This window comes from Pagrus pagrus (genome assembly GCF_965226575.1).
Source record: "Pagrus pagrus genome assembly, chromosome: 21".
Classification (NCBI taxonomy): Eukaryota; Metazoa; Chordata; class Actinopteri; order Spariformes; family Sparidae; genus Pagrus; species Pagrus pagrus.
The window spans coordinates 20732277-20751389 of record NC_140208.1 but is presented as its reverse complement, the minus strand read 5'-3'; the positions used below and the strand labels follow the sequence as shown (position 1 = coordinate 20751389).

Genomic DNA, 19113 nt, shown 5'->3' with positions numbered 1-19113 from the left:
AAGTAGTACATTTCTTATTACATTTAATTCATCTTAAATACATTTATATTATCAGCAATCAGCCACAAAAACCATTGATACCAATAATTGGAAAAATGCTGAACATTGGCCCTGATATTCGGGCAGGCTGATAATCACTATCCTAATGTTGACCACAAATGTGGTACTGCAGTTTGACTTATAGAATATAATCTAAATCATTTCTTCAGCCTTACTTCATATTGTCCACTACTTGCAGCCTCTGTGCTTCCTGTCTTACCGGATCATCTCTGTCCATCTGACAGCCTCCTGCAGCTCCATCAGCCTCTCCTTGTACTGGTTCCTCTCCATCAAGACTCTGGCCATCTCAACCCTGGTGAAGCGCTTTCTCTGTGCTGTTGGCACATCGCTCTGCTGGAATACGCACGAGATGCAATATGTACCACTATTCAATACATATGCAGGTTATACAGTACATGAAACATGCTTTAATTGGCCTTTTATTTAAAATCAGAATTAATCAGAGTAATATGATGGCCACGAAGCTTTTAAAAAGGAAGCATTGCCATGGAAATGGTCATATTTCGAGATATCTAAAACAGGTTCACCGTTAAGGTAACATTCCTCTAATCCATACAGGTGTAACACACACTCAGACAATAATTATTAAGGACTCACATCATCCTCGTTTTCAGGCTTGACCTTCTGTTTGGCCTCCTCAAGCTCTGCTCGAATCCTGCAAGTGAGTACACAAAGTCTTTAGCCTCCATCTTTCTACAGTATACACTGTCAATATGTAGAGTGGTGGGCAGTTCAACGTGACTCACTTCCTGAGTTCTTCTTCTAATTCTTTGTTCTTCTCCTCCAGTTTGGTCTTGGCCTGAGTGACAGCATCCAGCTCACCTCGCAGGCCCTCCTTCTCACATGCCAGTTCATCCATGCGTGCTATCAGGTCATTTTTCACCACATTCAAAGCATTTCTAGAAACAAATGAATACATGACCATAAACATTCTTCTAGTGTAAGATCTATATTAAACACAAGGTGGCAGCACTGTCCTGTTTCATGATAATGCAACAGGAAGGTTATCTCTGTTTTGATGTGTTCGTGTATTAGTTAAATTCAGCTCATTATCAATATCAATCTTTAAAATAAACAAATAGGGAAGATAAATCAGGTATTTGGCATGCAACCTGACTCATTAACACTGACATGACTCAATGTCTGCAATGGTGATGCACTGTAGTTACTTCAGTGACCACGTTTACATGCACAAAATGTTCCAGTTTTTGTCCGTATTCCAAAAAAGACAATATTCCTACTAAGCTTTTTATAAAGCTAATGAAAAATTAGTCCACTAATACTTCCATTCACACGCAGCCTTGCATACTCCGCCAGAAAGCACCCTTTACTGCTTTGTTGCCGCCTGAAAGCCAAACTTATAACACACTGCTACTTAGGAAAAAAAAAACTGAGTGAGAACAGAAACATTCAGTTAAGGTGGACCTTTACGGTCACAAAAACCATGACATTTTAACCTTTCATTCTGAATGCACTGTATACATGTCCAAAGAATGTTCCTAAAACTAATCTTGATATATCCCAAATGTCTTAATCCAAAAATGCTACTTTTGGAATAAGGCCTAATCCAGAATACCCAAACAGAATATGTTGTTTTCATGATCTGAATAATAGTGGAAAACCAGTGTGCATGTAAATATAGTTTAGATCTTTTTCATTTACTGTTTGTCAATATTTATGGTTAATTACTAGGGATGTAACGATACCAAAAACTCACAGTACGAGTAACCGACACATTATTATTTCCTAACTATATATTCAGTTGGTGTCTGGTGTTAATGGGTTGACATTGTGTTTTTCTCGTGGTTGGTTTATAAAAACACAGATGGCTGTAGTTTCCCCGCCTGTAAACACACTGTCACAAAGCCAACGCATCAGAGGCGGAGTAGGGTGGGTCTTATGAGAACTCAGGTGGGACCCATAATAACGGCACGTTGTCTTCCTAATTAGTTTGATTGCGTCCACTGCTGTTCAAACAGAACAATACAATGACAAGAGGAGATGGTAGAATGCATTTATACCATTTTCCCTTGCTAGATCCATGAACTTTACGAGCAAAATGACCATAAAGCAGTTTTAATCACAATATCGCAAGATTTTGTACATTATTACATCCCTATTGATTACATAAGAAAAGAAATGAACTCTTCAGTAGTTATACAAGTGAGTACTAACTTGGTCTCCAGCAGCTGGGTGTTCTCATGGATAAGATGTTCGACTTCGCGACCCATACCTGAAAATGATCACCGTAATGAGAATACAATATAAATGTTTCATCTTCTCATTTGCTCCAAAACGAAAGGGAAAAATATAGAGATCTATCCTACATACTACCATATTGTTCTCACAGTCTTACCGAGAAAGTTGTAGTCTGAGAGCCATGCAAGAGATGATGGAAGACTGAATAAGTTAAATGGTCTCATTTGAACATCAGCAGTCTATTATGGTATTACTGCTCTTCTCAACAAAATAGCACCATTCTACTCTATTACTCTGTACATAAATAAAGAAGTCACAGAGGGAAATGAGCACAGAATTAGGGACACAAATGTTGAGAATAAGGAATTGGTAATAAGATCTGAGGGGAATTTATTGATACACACCAGAAAACTCATCTGCAAGGACGATAAAGCCCAGCAGCCAAAGAAAAAGAAACAATTCAGAAAATACAGCAGGGGAAGACAATTGTTTTCAAAAGTAGAGACTGTGTTGAGATTATAGCAGTGTTTACCCTTATTTATCTATGCATTTTATCTCTTACATTTAGCCTATATTATTTAGCGCTATGGACGCTTCAAATTGCAGGTCAATTACACCTGTGAGTAAGCACAGAAGAGAGGACACCTTCTTATAACTTTAGAATCTAACGTTATAATATTTTGCACTGCATATACACGAGGAACTTTGCGCTTACCTGAATGTCAACTCAATAATTATTATTTAGACAGGATTCATAAGAGACCATCATAAACACAAGTTATTTTATCACTGAAAACGTTGTTAAATTCAAGTAAATTAGCACTTATTGATGATACAACACTGTGGTGATGCAAGTTAATTCTAGAAAAACAAAGAGTTAAGAAAGAATGATTGTAAGAATGAGTGACAGCCAGTCGCTAGCTAGCATCCAGTGGATGTATATGGTCACCTAGTCGTCGATAGCGGTCACACATAAACTAAGAATTGTTTGTCAAATCACATCGGCATAAATCCCAGGGGGAAAAGAGCCCCCATCCTGCGAAAATATTAATTCCCCCACAGTATATACTATAAACACAACTAGCTTTGTTTAAGTTAAAAAAAAAAAAGATTACACCTCAAATGTACTTTATGCACTTACAGCCCTTATGCTGCCGGCAGACCGACAGAAACCTCTCTGACGGCGCACTTTGCCAACATACAAAAACAAATGTGCACGCGTGTGACACCTCTGCTACAGCTCCATCCTAGGGGAAACACTGTATAGTAACAAGTAAGGAAAGAGTGAGGCATCTTACCCAGCAGGTCGGCTCCTTCGTCCACGTCTCCTATCATGTCATTTGCTGCAGATGACAGCTCCTCAAACAGAGAGTCTGTGTTGCGGTCAAATGCCAGATTCTCAATGCCACTTTTAGAAGGCGTGCTGGAAGGACAGAGAAGATAGAGAAATTGATGATTATCATGATGAAAGAGGCATGTTATTGCAATATGACCATCTCCCTGAATATCGCCATTAAATGTGAACATAGCTTTAAGTTTAATTCTTTGAATGGATACCTATTGGAATTTGAATATAATGTGTAAAAGAATTTTAGCAGTTATTTTGAATCGCTTTTTCTTAATGTATTCCTCTGTGCCACAGAGTTCCACTGTTCTTTCAGTTTAGTTTTCTCTCTTAAAACTATTAAAAACACATTAAAGCACTGTCACACTGGGTCGCATATTGCTTCATTGCAATGAACCAACACACTTTATCCGTGGCTTAACATGGTGCCCGTTAAATGCACTATTTACACCCGTTTACATATTATTGATAAAAAAAAACTACCTAAAAAATTACTGAGCCTCTTTTGTAGTTGAGATGGAATGTTCATACATTGTTGACCTTGGAAACTGTTGACAAAAAATCTTACTCCAAGGTCCAATCTGTAGCTATTCTGGAGCTGAAGGAATTCATATAAAAAAAGGGCTAGTGAGAGGAGTCAAACCCTGCTTACTTTCTTTCACAGCTGCCCCATCGCTTTGTGAAGCAGTTGTGAATGTCAGATTATCAGTTTTTGAAAGTTACAGAAATTGGTGGACCGAGCCTGCCCCTACATATCCAATGTTTGAAAGTAGGGTGTCTATAGGATGTAGTAGTAGAACATGCAAGGACAAGGATGATCTTTTTGAAAAATCATATTTTTCTTATTCAAACATAGCAGATAAGTAGTTTATACTGTATGTGGTTCCATGCAGAGGAGGGTTTTATTCAGGAGTAAGGGTTATTAGAGAGAGTCAGGCTAATCCGCATTTTGGATAAGGTAAGTGCAACTTTAAAGTAAAAAGAGTATTGGATTCAGTGATAGGTTTAAAGATTTGTGACATCAGAAATGTGGACTTTAACACAGAAGAACTTGACTCATTTTGACATAAAGAAATTAAAAGAAAGAAATGTTTCTGGCAATTAAGACCTCACAAATTCTAATTTGGGACTATTTAATGACTTCTGAGGCCGAATATTTACAAAATGCCACACCTGGCACTTATCAGGGATTAAAACCAGAGACTCTCTGCGTTTTTCTGCAGCGCATGCAATTATCAGTAGCCCAGAGGGGTAGAATGAGGACAGATTTTCCACTTGTTAAATGATCGCGGATGGGGTCGTTCTCTCAGAAGGATAACAATAAAAGTTAAAATACTAAAATGGTTAGCCAAATATACTTAGGTGTTAATAAACCTGGGTGGCCCAGCAAAGAAAAGTCTATGTGTGGGACACACTGGCTTGTCATCCGATTCAGAGATTCATCATTCTACCTGCTTCCTGCCACCTGCACTACATGCAACCAGGTTATCTATTCATCAGTTCTGTACCTTGTTCCTCTGGGATCAAGGTCCATGTCCAGCTCTGGAGTGGATTCTATGATGGCCTGCACCTCAGACTTTTCCAGGTTGTCTGCTCCATCTAGTACAACCAGCAGAGACGCAAAACAAAAGAATGAGTTCACTCAAACAGCAGGTAGTTGATGTCAAATTGCTGCTTGTCTAGTATTAACATGAAGGTGTTTTAACTGCATTACTGACCATCAGGACCCTGCTGTCCTTCCTGCACCGCTGTAATGTTCTTACTGCTCTCTGGTTTCCCACTGTTCCTGTCCAGGTTCTTGTTGAGCCTGTCTGAAACTTCCTGCTCATGCAGGGGCATGTCCACGGACTCCATGGTGACATCAGAAGAAGCAGTAGACAGGGATGCGGCAGAGGCAGACTCAGCCCTGACAGCTGACACTCCATCGTGAGGAGATAGTGGTGTGGTGGACTGAGAGTTAGCACTGTATGTAGATGTGGGGGTGTTTGATTTAGAGCTGCCACCCTGGGAGGACATGAGGCTGTTGGATTTGGATCCTCCAGCTTGTGAAGACGCAGGTGATCCACTTTTGGAGGCACTTCCCTGGGTGGCTGGAGAACTGGACTTGGAGCCTCCACAGTTCGCACCGGACAATTCATCCTGAAGACGGAAGAAGAGAAGGGGACAGAGAAAAGAGGTGAACAAGGACAACAAAAGATACAATTATGATCTTCATGAAGAAGTCAACATTATATGTTTTTGTTGTTCAAAATCATGAACCTCTCGCATATTTGTAATCCAAACAAGTTTAAAAAAAGACTAAATCTGATTATCACAACTCTATAGTCAGCTAAAAATATAAAACTAAAAATAATAGATAAAGGAAAACATTACGAAGAAATGAGTGACAGAGCTGACCCGACTAGTCCGTCAAAAATAATCTTAACCTGGGGACTACTCACTATCACATTTGGAGCTTTCAACTATGGCTGAAGTTCCATACGTACTGTAGGTGACGTGACAACTGAGCAAATTCAAGTGTTAGCTCAGTAAACAGCAGGTGAGTTGACCTTGAGTTAAGAGTCTTCAAAGTTCAAGACTCTTTCAGAAAATGACATTAGCACATACATTTACAATCCCCCCATTTAAATAAAATGACGCCAAAAATCATTTTAACACCTTGTCGTGCAGTTACAGCCAACACAAACACTAACCAAACCACAACATGCAACCAGGACACTCCATCTTTCACAAACATAATCTATTCTGGTAAGCCATAAAATAAGCACATAACCCAGTAACACAGAAAATAAGCTATAAAATCTTTTCCACAGGACAAAACATATTTTGGCTCAGCTGCATCAACTGTCACAGTAAGCCACTAACTATAAAGTGAATGCAGTACATTTAATGTTATCAATGCACATGTGCTTTTCCTGCTATGACTCACCAAAACGTCTGCTCAATTAATCAATGTTGAGGCCAGATGAAGATATAAAAATTGCAAGAGCAAAAAAGAGCTAAGCAAAACCAAGGCTTTAGGTAAGACACAGATATGAATGGATGTTGCAAGAATGAACGGTAAGAGGATTTTCCATTAGAACTGATACGAAAAAAATAAAACAAAGCTGTGGGACTGAACCACGTAATGAGCAGTATTTATGGCTTCTGCTGCTACACAAAGTGACCTGGTTGGCAAAGGCTTTCTGTCAAGGTAAATGAAAATGAACTGGATTTATACTGGACAATACCAATCAAACACTCGTAAGGTTTCATCAGCTCTTAGCAGCCCTTTGCGGTGGCTTCTGTCCTATAAATAGCACAGTGCCTGATGGAAAAAAAAAAAAATCAATCAGGACGACAACAACAAAGCATCAACACAGATCCCTAGGTCACATTGACAGCAGAGCCAGCATTAGGCTTTCACACACATTGAATAAGAAACTATTTGAAAAGTAAACTCCATACTGTTGTTGTCTCCCAACTTATGTCCCAACATATCTCTCTCAGCACACAACTCACATCTCTTGCTGTCGTCACGCGTTTGTTGCTATAGTAGCACTGAGCAGACAATAGGGGGGAAGCTTCCCTCTGCTTCTACTCTGCTGATAATGGCTCGCCAACTCTCCAAAAAGTATTCACACACACACACCTAACCCTCCCCCCTACAGTGTACACACACACACACCTAACCCTCCCCCCTACAGTGTACACACACACACACACACACACACACACACACACACACACACACACACACACACACACACACACACACACACACACACACACACACACACACACACACACACACACACACACACACACACAGGGAAGGGATCATTAACTGTAAATCTTTGGAAAATGTCAAGTCAGAGGACAAAACACAACGGCACTGCTGTGTATCTGCTCTGAGGGTGCCTGGTAAGACTGTGTGTGTGAGTATAAATCGAGTGAGAAACATCTATTGATAAAAGGTCAAGTATACAACATTCAGCGTCACGAGATGTCAGGAAAAAAGTATTAGCTATGTAAAGATATAGTGGAGTAAAGATGTTCTGACCAGAGAGTGATGTCACACTCCCTCTCTGTGTGTAGTTATTATGCAACTTCTGGGGACAAACATCAGAGTCAAGACGGCACTTGCCTCTCCTTGAAGCAAAAAATAGCCAATATGTACATCCTCTAGCTTGCCTAATGTACATTTGACAGGGTCCACAAAAGTGTGTAACTTTATTCCTTCCTCTGTGCTGCTGAGAAGGCTGAGGTAGAGAGGGTTATTTTGTGTTTTGTGAATATTTTTGGTGCCCCCCCCCCAAAAAAAAGCCACACAATTCATTTGACTTTCATTGCATATCCATGCACATGTACATATGCACCCATATTCCAAAATCCCTAACAAATTTTTTGATTAGTTATCATCCTATCATTCATCCCTCCATCCATCTGATCAACCATCCATACTCAATTCATATTAAATGGGTTAAACGGCACACCTTGGCTGCCAGTTATGAAACACAAGTCCTGATAATGGGTCAAAATAAAGGTTACCAGAACTCAAAACACTTACAATTTCTATCCGACCCTTTTCTAGTATAATAACAGCAAATGAATACTTATGAGGCAGTCATTAATATTCATGATGGCGCCTTGCTTGCAGCATGGTTTCCAACAGCAACAATGTGAAGACACTCTGTCCTTTCCACCCTCCCTTGGGGTTAAAGGCAGGCCCCCAAATGGTACCACTTCCTCCGCTTGCTGGGCTCCAAGCCACCCCATTAAACAGGCTACTAAAAATTCTGGACACACTGAACAATCCTTTCTCTCGGAATAGAAATGTACTCTCTTTCTTTGGTGTTTGCTGGCATTGAATGTTTGCATTTTGTTTCCCTTTTAAGCGAGCTGGGTATGATGTCACCAGTCTGATCCGTGGGAAGCTTTACAGGCCAACTTCAGACTGTAACTTTACACTTCACAACTAGTGATATAAAAAAGTCCTTTTTTTTCCTTCACAGTGAGTCATACCTTGAGGCTTGTGTTCGACCGTGGATGGCTGAGGTTGTTGAATCTCCATGGCTCAGAAGGGGTGTCAACAGGTTCCCTCTGGACGTCAAGGGTCATACCATCAGTCCCAGGAAGTTGGAATATTCCCATGGAGATGGGACGCTCCTTCCTGGAAACAGAGAGAAATTTATTGAAGGATGACTCAAATGGAAAGCGCAATTCTGAAAGAAAGGTATAAACAAGTGTCTGAGAGAGTGGCCTGTTGGTCAAGTCACTCTTACTTAATTAGAGTGAAGAGAAATCAAAGCTCAGCTCTGAAGCTGTATCAAGGCATATTGGTGCTTTGAGCTAAATGCTAACATCTGCATGTTAAAATGTTGATACAGGTATAGTTTTTAGTAGAAATGTTCTTAATGACTCATCTATAGGCTAAACTTCAACTAGTGGAAAGTAAGAAAACACTCAGAAAATCACAAATTTAGTCAAAATTGAGCACAATTTAATCTATAATGTCTGAAAAAATAATGTGGCATGGTATCCCTACTGAATACGTTAAAACTTGACCTGCTGGTGGTGTCAACTCAAGAATGTCATCAAAAGTCATCTTGTGGGTAAAATGGATATTTGTACAGAATTCTGTGGCAAACCATGTAATAGTTGTTGAGATACTTCTGTCACGATCAAAGTGCTGGGCAGCACAACTGGCTGACAGACCGCCATTGCTATCACTGTTGCCATGCTGTTAGCAAGCCTGAAAACATCAAGAATCATTTTCATAGTAAAGGAGACCTTAAGGATGGAAAGCAGTGCGAGGAACAGCATGGCGCAAGAACATAAGATTTATACTGGATACTAAAAACTGGGATGTATTTCACACTATAAATGACGTTGGGCAGGTTTTCATTAGTTTGAATGTTGTGACCCTCTCTCTCATGTTGCGATGAGGTTTCTGGAGAGAAAGTGACACATAGTCGAATAGGCTATAGTGTCAAGTGATGAATAAAGTTTTGTGTAACAGCCACAGTTCTTCAGTCACCCTATAGCTACATACATTACAGATAATGCATTTTGTTTGCCTTTGCATTTCAAGTTGTTCATTTTGGAATTATGTAATCGGTGTAATCAGTTGTACTAAACAATCTGAGTAAAGACTTCACACAGAGGTCTTGCAGCAAAGACCCCCTTGAGACAGTTTGGCACTGAATTGTGGGAAGAGAAATAAAGCTGGTTGTCTTATAAAATTCATTACCTCCCACCTGTGAGCTCAGACAATAACACAAATCCATTTGATGGATATGTACTCTGCCTGCTGAGACTCTTCACACACAGGCAGGGACACATCAGCATCTTCAGCTCTCACAATAAAACTCATTAACCAGCTCCCTCCTGCATGGGGGGAGTTTATATTCAAACTTTCAAACCTTTTCACAACAACTCTCAAGACTTTCAATATTCAGTACCACATTGAAATAAATACATTGCATCAGACCTGCAGCAATTCTCCCTCCAGTGACGGGGTTTGAAAGAAATATTGTACATTGCGAGCAGAACAATGGCTGCCACGGTGAAAAGAGCAGCCGACAGGCAGCGGTGAAAAGCTGCAGCTCAAAAACAATGGACACACCACCATATTGAGAGGATGAGGTCACATACAGGCCACTGATGGTGACCAATGCTGCCTTTTGTTATTTGAACTGAAGGGCGAGGGGGGAAAAAAATCAAACGCTCACTGTCATTCCTTCATTACTATTTCATCTCAGAAAAGATGTTAACTACTGTAAATGACGAGAATAATCACAAACAAATATAAACTTTAAAGGTGGTGCAGTCTTCTAGGTATGACTCTGCCATTTTTCCCCATCCATTCCTCGCTTGACCTACTTTTAGTGTGCAGTCTCATACTGTCTGACTGTAACACACCCACATGGCAGCAACACTGTGACTGCATGGCTACAAAAGACACAGATTACACCGAGTTTACATACATAAAGATAACACACATACACATAGAGATAATACCTGCTGGGTCTGGGTAAGGAGGGTAAGGAAGGCAGGGCAGGTAAGCCACCGGTAGAGACAGAGTAGTGAACTAGCAGCAGCACTGACAGAGAGACCAGTACAGCAGAGTTGATGACCACGGCTCCCCCTACAAAGCCAAAAACAAACAGCAGCATACACCCGGGGCTCATGGCCCCCCCAGATCATGGCCCAGTGCCTCAACAGGGACGTGGCCGTTGAAGGGGCACAGACGATGACTGCAGATGAGGCAACAAATTCACCTTGGCAGACCTCTGATCGGACACCAACCACTTTAATTACATATAGCTGAGGGTAAAATGCTGTATCCGTCCAGTCGAGAGTCACACCAGAGCAGTGGGTCTGTATACTGCAGCTGAATGGTGAGGCAGACAGAGAGTGGGAGCAGGTTAATCTGCCAGCAGCAGTCACAATAACAGTAATCCTGGTGGCTTCAGCAGCAGTGACTGATTAAAGCAGCAGCAACAGAGCAGCAGATCATCCACATAGAGCAGGGAGAGGCTGGTGGCAGCAGCAGCGCCTCTCCCCCAGTGTCTTTCTCTGGCAGGTGATTCTGTTTGCCTTCCTCCTTCACTCTTCCTCTCCTCTGGCGAGATGCGACGCATTTGCCACTGTGCAGCCTGGAAAGCTTGTACGGTCTCTCACTCCGATAGCACCCACCACCCCTCCCTCTCTGTCTCGCCGCATCTCCCTCTCTCTCTTTTGGATGCTGAGGCAGCTCGTTCCATATGCCTCTTCTCAGGCTGCAGCTTATTGGCTGCAAAACACGGACACTGATCAAAAACTGTTTGTGTGTGTGTGTGTGTGTGTGTGTGTGTGTGTGTGTGTGTGTGTGTGTGTGTGTGTGTGTGTTAGTGAGGGAGGTTGACAGTACGTCTGCATTAACCAGAGGGAAAGTGAGGGGCTCGTAAATACATTGGGCTGCCTGAATGCACACATCCAGTCCATGGTGCATTCACATACAGTGACATTGTATAACACCCCGTTCTCACCTGTTGGACTGTTTCATGTTTTATAGTTTGACAACAGTAAATGTCAGCAGTGTAAATGGTATACAAAAATAGCTGTTGGATGTTCACTTTTTTGGCAACAAGACTCTACAGTAAAGGGTGTCAAGATTCATTCTACAAGTCCAAGATTCTATCAGTTTTTATTTTAAATAGAACATTACAGTATGTAATTTTGGCCACTAGGGGTCAACAAAACAAAGGTGTAAGTAGCTTGGGTCAGTGGAAGATTTGCCTTCATTGTTTAGCAACCATTATTGCCAATGAAAATCTATCTATGTGACTCACTGACTTCTGCACTCTCGGGCTCTCTCTGATTTCTAGAGAGTAAGTACACAACTCAACAAAATATATCAGAAAGATCTAGTTGTTTTTGGACATTTTAATGCATTGTTACATAATATATGTAAGGTCAGGATTCAATTTGATTTTCCATTTAAACATTCCTTTAATAGCACTTACAGCTATGCCATCATTAGGCTATCTCTATCGATCATTAAATCCCTAAATTATGGCCACGACTTCCGGCACATCTAGTCACTTAAAGAGAACCGGTGTTATCCTTGGTAACAGGATGCTAATCATCGTTTTTAGAGCAATTTGTGCAGCATATCATTCATTCATTCATGAAGATCTATGCAAGTGATTTATTGAGTGAATACTACTAACTCATTACTATTATTATGGCTTAGCACAATTAGCGAAAGCTTCTAAACTCTTGAAAGTGCTGCCGATGTGTCAGTTATTATGATACTTTTTTTACTACTCTAAGTATCACCCATAAATTACCCCAGTGACCTCTCTAGGAAACTCGTGAACAAAGACATGCCCAAGATACTAAAAAAAAGACTAACAAAAATATGTAGCAGCTGTAAGTCTGTCAAGAACAGGTTCTTCTCAAAAGCTCTGTGTGAGAGGAGTGCTACTGAAGGAGGCTAAAGAGAGTTCTTTAGACAGTGATGGAGCTTTAGGATCCAAGGGCTGGGATGGGAGACTTTGTGCGTATAACAACTGTAGCTCTGGTGTTTACCAAAGTGTCAAAGAAAAAATCATGGATAAAAAAACATGACATCAGGGATACTAGTACCATAAGGCAGGTGAAAGAGGTTTTGTGGTCTGATGAGACCATGGAGCCTTTTGACCACTGAACTAAACACTTTATATGTCATAAAGCAAACACTGCACATTAGGAAAAACAAACCTTTCCCAGGAAGAAGTGTGGTGAAGACAGAAAAATGCTGTGGAGGTGCTTTTCTGCGACCTTAGAAGGTACATCACAATAATGAAAAATTATGGAAGAAAATCTAATTAAACAGAATAAACACTAATGCTAGCTGACACAGAGGCCTCCACCAGTATCCTTGCAGAAACTACGGACTGAATATAAAACAAATATTAAGCTTACCTCGTGGCTCCCTGCAGCATAAGCTGCTAAGCAAATGAGCAATCAGCCAAAGCTCATCCTCCCATTAAGTAGATTAATCTGATGACAGCCCAGCTACAGCCCTGACTGACACACTCCTCAGCATCCTGAAACTGTCAAGTAAATGCAGTTTAATTTCATCTAGCTGTTTTTTAATGATGTTCCCTCTTCGATGGTCCCTGCCTACTTTGTCTTCTTATTACAATTGAATGCCAATATCTTCACTTAAACCTTCATCATTACCTACAAACAGACAATATCTTCTTATTTTGTACAGTTCTCTTTTGCATTAAGCTGAAGTTGCTTTCTCTTCTCATTTTCTCTGCTGGTTCTCTGACCCATTTCTGCCTCTTGCCTGTAGGGAACATATATGTGTGGGAGTAGAGGAGGCTGCAGTGGTTAAATCTGCTTCAATACAAGGCTGCGGACCTGGAGAGTGACTCACATACAGTAGACCCCCTTGTCAACATTGTCACGTCTTGAACTCCAATATATATTGCGCTTTATATTCAATTATTGACATGGTTATCTACAGCGTGAGATATTTGCATTTGAAATCAATGGAGTTTCATTAACTTCATGATCTACTTGCAGTAAGTATGTTAAACAAAGGAGAATATCACTCTACAGTGTCAAGTAGGGCTGCAGCTACCGTAAGGATTTGTTTCATTATTGATTTATCTGCCTAATCAGTCTATAAAATGTAGCACAAATTGTGAAAAATGCCAGAATAACTTTTCAAATAGTTTCCTTTGTCCAACCACAAGTCCAAACCCCAAATACTCTTCATTTTCTTTCATAGACGAAAAAGAAAAGCACATTTTTACTTGAAAATGACTCAAACTTTTCACTTACTTTCGATTGACTAATTGATTAGTCAACTAATTGTTACAGCATGTGTGTCAAGAATTAAAAACCCCACATAAAATCAACACAATTTGACACCTTCAAACTGCCCAGCTGCTGCTCCACGGGCACCAATATCCTTTTTTAAATCCAAGAGATTACAGGACTGACAAATTATGTAGGTTTGTGTGAACCCAGAGTCTCACCGTGTTCTGGCTGATGTGCTTGTGCCTGTTTCTGAGGGTTCTGCTGCGGACACTGTATGCTGGTGTTTAGTACGCTCCAGGTGCTCCATGTAGTTGTGGATCATCTGCAAATAACACATACAGATTCATGGAATAAGCAAAAAATTCTATAGTGAAAAAATAAGGCAAGTGCTGCTCTGCTGTAGATGCAAAGAATCAGGTGCTCTTCAAGGATGAGGACAATGGTTGAGCGTAAATAGAAAATGAAAAAAGTGACTATCTGGCTTATTTGCAAAGAAAGTCCATGATACATGTAGGCAGTCTGACTGAGAACCCTTTTAAACAAGAAAATTGTATTTTCTTGTTGATGTACAATCATTTTGTAAACTGAATTTTCTGTTTGCATGTTTTATGAGCTGTATTAGAATATACTCCTGCATTTTATGTATTACACTCTCCAGAGACCCTGTGCTTCTAAGACAAAAATAGAAAACAACATGAGTATGTTGCTACCAATTACAAAATATTTCACTGTAACTAGTCACTATGGTTAATCACATATGAAGTACATTGTGTCCAGGCACAGCTGTGACAGTCAGCTTCATAATGAAAGATGTAGAAGTACCAATAATATGTAGGTGACAGCTTTTATTAGACTTGCAGCTTCTCTATTCAGCATTATTCAGATCAACAGTTGTCGGCTGAAGCCTGACAGGCTTGTGTGGACTGAGGCATCTGTTAGTGATGCATAATGAAAAACAGACCAAGGCAGATTAAAGGGACACAGCAGATTTGGATGCTCGGAGACTAATACATGTGTTAATCATATTAAATCAACACACTTGCTTTCATTTTTTAGTACCATTGTTATTTTTTCCACTCAAAGGCCAGTTCTTCTCTTTCTTACTTTAACTTATTGTCACTCACACTGTGTTCAGCCTTTAATGGAACAGTGTCAACCCGACCCACTTACAATTATTTTATTATTTTCCTGAAAATAATGCATGTTGAGCAGGATGGCAACAAATACATGTAGTACGTTCCATGCTTGGTTCTGTATTAATCTGTTAACTCTCAGGACTAATTACAATTTCTTCTACCTTTCCCCCAGATTTGCTCTATGATTCTGTCTCTGAATTCTATACATCCTTATTTGGATTTCATGTTTGTCTTTGCTTGTTCAGCGCTCCCACTCTTTCCTAGAGATAATTTTTCTAGGACTTCTCCAGGACATTTTCAGTGACGATCTAACTGGTATGACAGACAGGGACTGTGCCCATACACTTATATGTTCCTCTCTGTCGAAGTCTGATTTAAAAGAACTATGACATTTTACATGCTTAGAAAATATGATATATAGATATAGAATAATGCAAATACACCTGCAGATGTACACCACTACACTTTATTAATTAAACAAGTTACAATATTGGTTTTGGCATTTAACCTCAGCCTTCTCATTTCTCTCGTACTTTCTCTCCCTCTAAAAAATAAAAAAGGGTATCTGGCACCTGCCTTTCTCAAAATAACCATGAGAATAATAATAAAAATCAGGAACATCAGTTCACAGAGCTATCTAAATGGCTATTACTCATGAAGTGTAACCAATCAAAACTGAGGGCTGTGTCACAGACAGGCAGGCTGCTCCGATCAGTGACACTGGTGCTGAACTTACAATAAACATCACAATCTCATGATCTATTGCTGTGATTCTCAAAGTCATAACCTACGGGATTTCACTCAATGGAGGCAAAAGCAACATTTTATGAATCAGCCGAGTCCAGTTTGTAATATTATATTGAGGATTAACTTCCACTGACTCTTTATCAGTTTATCACAACATACTTTAGCCACATTACTAGTTATGTGAAGTGAAGACTTAGACAAGGCTAAACAACACCCACTATATGAGACACCACTACAAACATGAAAGCCGACCTCTGGCCGACCTCTGGCCATTCGCTGCATGTCATCCCCCCTCTCTTTCATCCCATTTCCTATGATCTCTCAAGCTGTCCTGTCAATAAAGCCATGAAAAGGCAAAAAAAAAGTTGGAAGATGGGCGTGGTCTGACACATGATTACTGAGTACTCATGAAATAATTTAGTAATGATTACATAAGTACTCACAGGTCAATATGTTAATGGAGTGTTCCCATCACTAGATGGTCCGCCTCGTTTCCTTCTCTCAAAATAACTGAATTCACCACCTTACCTCTTCACCTAAATGATGTATATGGTATTGTAATCACTGACCATCAAAACATAGGGGTAGATATCACCTTGTCTGTGTTATCATGTTTGGTTCAGGAGATATGATGTAAAACACATAATTCAGTTATGGCGGAAAGTAAAATGGCCACCGCAGCTGCCACGTGACTTTTGGTGATGGTTCCATATCTGAAAATGTTCAGGGCCCCAAACTGTACAACTGTACCAAGTTTCATGCTTTCATGAAAAGGTAAACAATTTTTTTTCCACATATCACAGGGACTTTACCAAAACGTTATTACTTTTAATAGCAACTTTTCAGTTCCATCATCGAAACGTTGGCATCAAAATTAATTCTTGGTTGCAAGTGAGGTGAACAGTGTGCCCGAGTTTTTGTCCTGGATATTGTGTTGTGAAAGAAGTTTTAAAAAAGAACACATAATGTAGTCACCGTATGTTAGTGTAAGCACAATGCACAGATGAACAACGTTGCAATGAACTAGCCTGACCAGCTTACCTCTGTGTGTCTCTGATGAAGGGCATTGTACTCCTTCTTGAGCTCTGCCTCTCTCTCCTCAAATCTGCTGACTGGATGAAAAACAGAATCAATAACTTAAAGTGCACGTTAAAAAAAAAAAAAGAAAAGCCATCGCACTGCAGCAAGCTTTACTGATAACAACGCAATAAAACTGCAATTTTTTTACATTAATGAACACAACATGGATCAAACTGTTGTCTACTGACAAATTAATAAATTATTTCCACCTCACATTTTGTATGATTTAACTATGTGGTGCTGCATGTTGTGGTAGTTGCTGTAATAACATCTCAATGCCAGAAGAGGGCCACCGTGCATCAACAAACCCCTCTGGAGCCCTCATCAAGCAGAGAGCCTCACAGGAGTATTTCACCTCTCTGAATCACAGCTGTGAAGTCAAACTCTTATTATCGTCATTACTGTTTCGACCCATTTGGAAGACTAACATCAAACTTTCAGTTTAATCTGCAGCTGATGTGATTTAGAGAACTATAATGATGTAAACATTTAATTCTATGCAAAAGACATGGCAGCTAGAACAGCAACGATTACCCAATTAACGAAACTAAGTATCTATGGGTTATGGACAGGACAAAACAAAACATTTGAAGACTTCATCTTGGGCTTTGAGAAACACTGATCAAAGTTTTTCACCATTTTAGGACATTTCACTGAACAAACAACAAATCAATTAATCATGAAAATAACCAACAGATAGATTAATTGACAATGAAAATAATCTTAGTTGCAGCCCTCCTTGGGTCTCGCCTTACGGTGGTTTCAGAAGTTCATTGTGGTTTGTAATAATTAAAGTTCAAGATGAAGAATAAAACTGTCTTCTTTAAAGCTTTAGACAGTAGCGAAACATTTACAAGTTAATCAGTTCACGTTTCATGTTTTCATATCCAACCAAAAGGAAAAACACAGGTTCTAAACAAACCACACACCTATGTACAGAGCAACCACTAGCCTCAGTCATATCCAGTCAGCAACAATGGTAATCCATTTTTTGCGGTGGCTAAAACTTGGCATTGGTTTGTAGTCAAAACAGTCCTACATTCTTGGTGTCCGTTCTCAGATGCCGACCAAGAAAAAGGTTGAGAGTGGCATCTGATTCAGTGTGGTGATGAGAGGGCTGAAAGAGGAACTAATGGTTAAAGAGTGGAGGAGAGATAATGGAGATCAGATACAGAGATGTGGAGAGTAAAGCAAGTGATCCTGAAGGAAAGCCAAACTCAAAAATCAAAGACGTTCTCCGACTGAAAGACCTGATAATCGCATCAGTATTCAACTACAATTACTGCATCGCGGTTGTATGCCTCTGTGCACCAGTCAAGTTACTGTCCCAGAGCTGCAGCACTGAATAACAGTGGAGGCATAAACACAATTTTAAAATACTTTTATTTAAGCAATTTGAGAGCCCAAAGGTGACATTTTTAAATGTCTTGTTCTGTCCAACCAAAAGTCTAAAACCCAAATATATTCAGTTTCCTGTGATATATGCTGAAGATAAGTAGCAGAAGCCTGTATGTAAACTTCAATAACATAAAGATATATTTACAAAAATGTTCACAGCCATCCAACAAAATTGCAATATCTGAAAGAGAGAGAGCACCAGTCTCAAGGATTAAAATCTTCAGGGACTGGATGGAGTGCATGTTTTAAAAAAAAAGTAACAAAGCAGTTTTCATATGTGGAGATGTCAATTTTGACCTGCTAAATACTAATAAAACACAAAATTACAGATTCATTTGTCAATAGGGTTGTACAGTATGAGCCCATTTCCAAAAATCACCAGACCCAGCAGAATTACATCCCACTGTGCCACTCTTATTGATAATATATTCACCAATGACATTGAAAACAACACAGTAAGCGGATCATTAATCAACAATATCAGTGACCAACTGCCACTTTTCACAGTCTATGATAGCAACTACAGGAATAATAACCCAGGTAAATCATTTCACATTCTCTTCTGTTCACTAGTCTTACCATATTTAAATTACTGTGCGGAGGTTTGGGGCAACAACTACAAAAGTTCATCATATCCACTATCTATTCTCCAAAAAAGAGCAATACGGATCATTCACAAATTATTATTCTTACAGTCAAAATTATTCAAATGTACGGATCATGTGGAATATCAAACGGCACAAGTAATGTTCAAGGCTAAAAATAACCCACTACCAGGAAACATTCAGAAATTCTTAAGTGATCAGGATAGGGGAATATAATTTAAGGAGAAAATTTAACTTAAAAAATGAGTGTTCATGCGAC

General features: G+C 39.7%; 1 protein-coding gene across 4 annotated transcripts in view; it reads right to left on the bottom strand.

Moving 5' to 3' along the window:
• spag9b (sperm associated antigen 9b) overlaps positions 1 to 19113 on the bottom strand; it is a 45328-nt gene that overhangs the window by 14742 nt on the left and 11473 nt on the right. For 2 of the 4 annotated variants that reach the window (XM_084342873.1, XM_084342875.1), the window contains exons 3-12: positions 16813 to 16883; positions 14107 to 14210; positions 8609 to 8756; positions 5323 to 5743; positions 5113 to 5203; positions 3558 to 3682; positions 2236 to 2293; positions 807 to 959; positions 658 to 715; positions 260 to 393 (exon numbers count right to left, since the gene is read on the bottom strand). In XM_084342873.1, coding sequence (XP_084198999.1) covers positions 260 to 393; positions 658 to 715; positions 807 to 959; positions 2236 to 2293; positions 3558 to 3682; positions 5113 to 5203; positions 5323 to 5743; positions 8609 to 8756; positions 14107 to 14210; positions 16813 to 16883 — 1363 coding nt within the window. Of the gene's footprint in view, positions 1 to 259; positions 394 to 657; positions 716 to 806; positions 960 to 2235; positions 2294 to 3557; positions 3683 to 5112; positions 5204 to 5322; positions 5744 to 8608; positions 8757 to 10606; positions 11310 to 14106; positions 14211 to 16812; positions 16884 to 19113 lie in introns of those variants that run through there. The other 2 variants (XM_084342874.1, XM_084342876.1) reach the window with 2 other exon arrangements.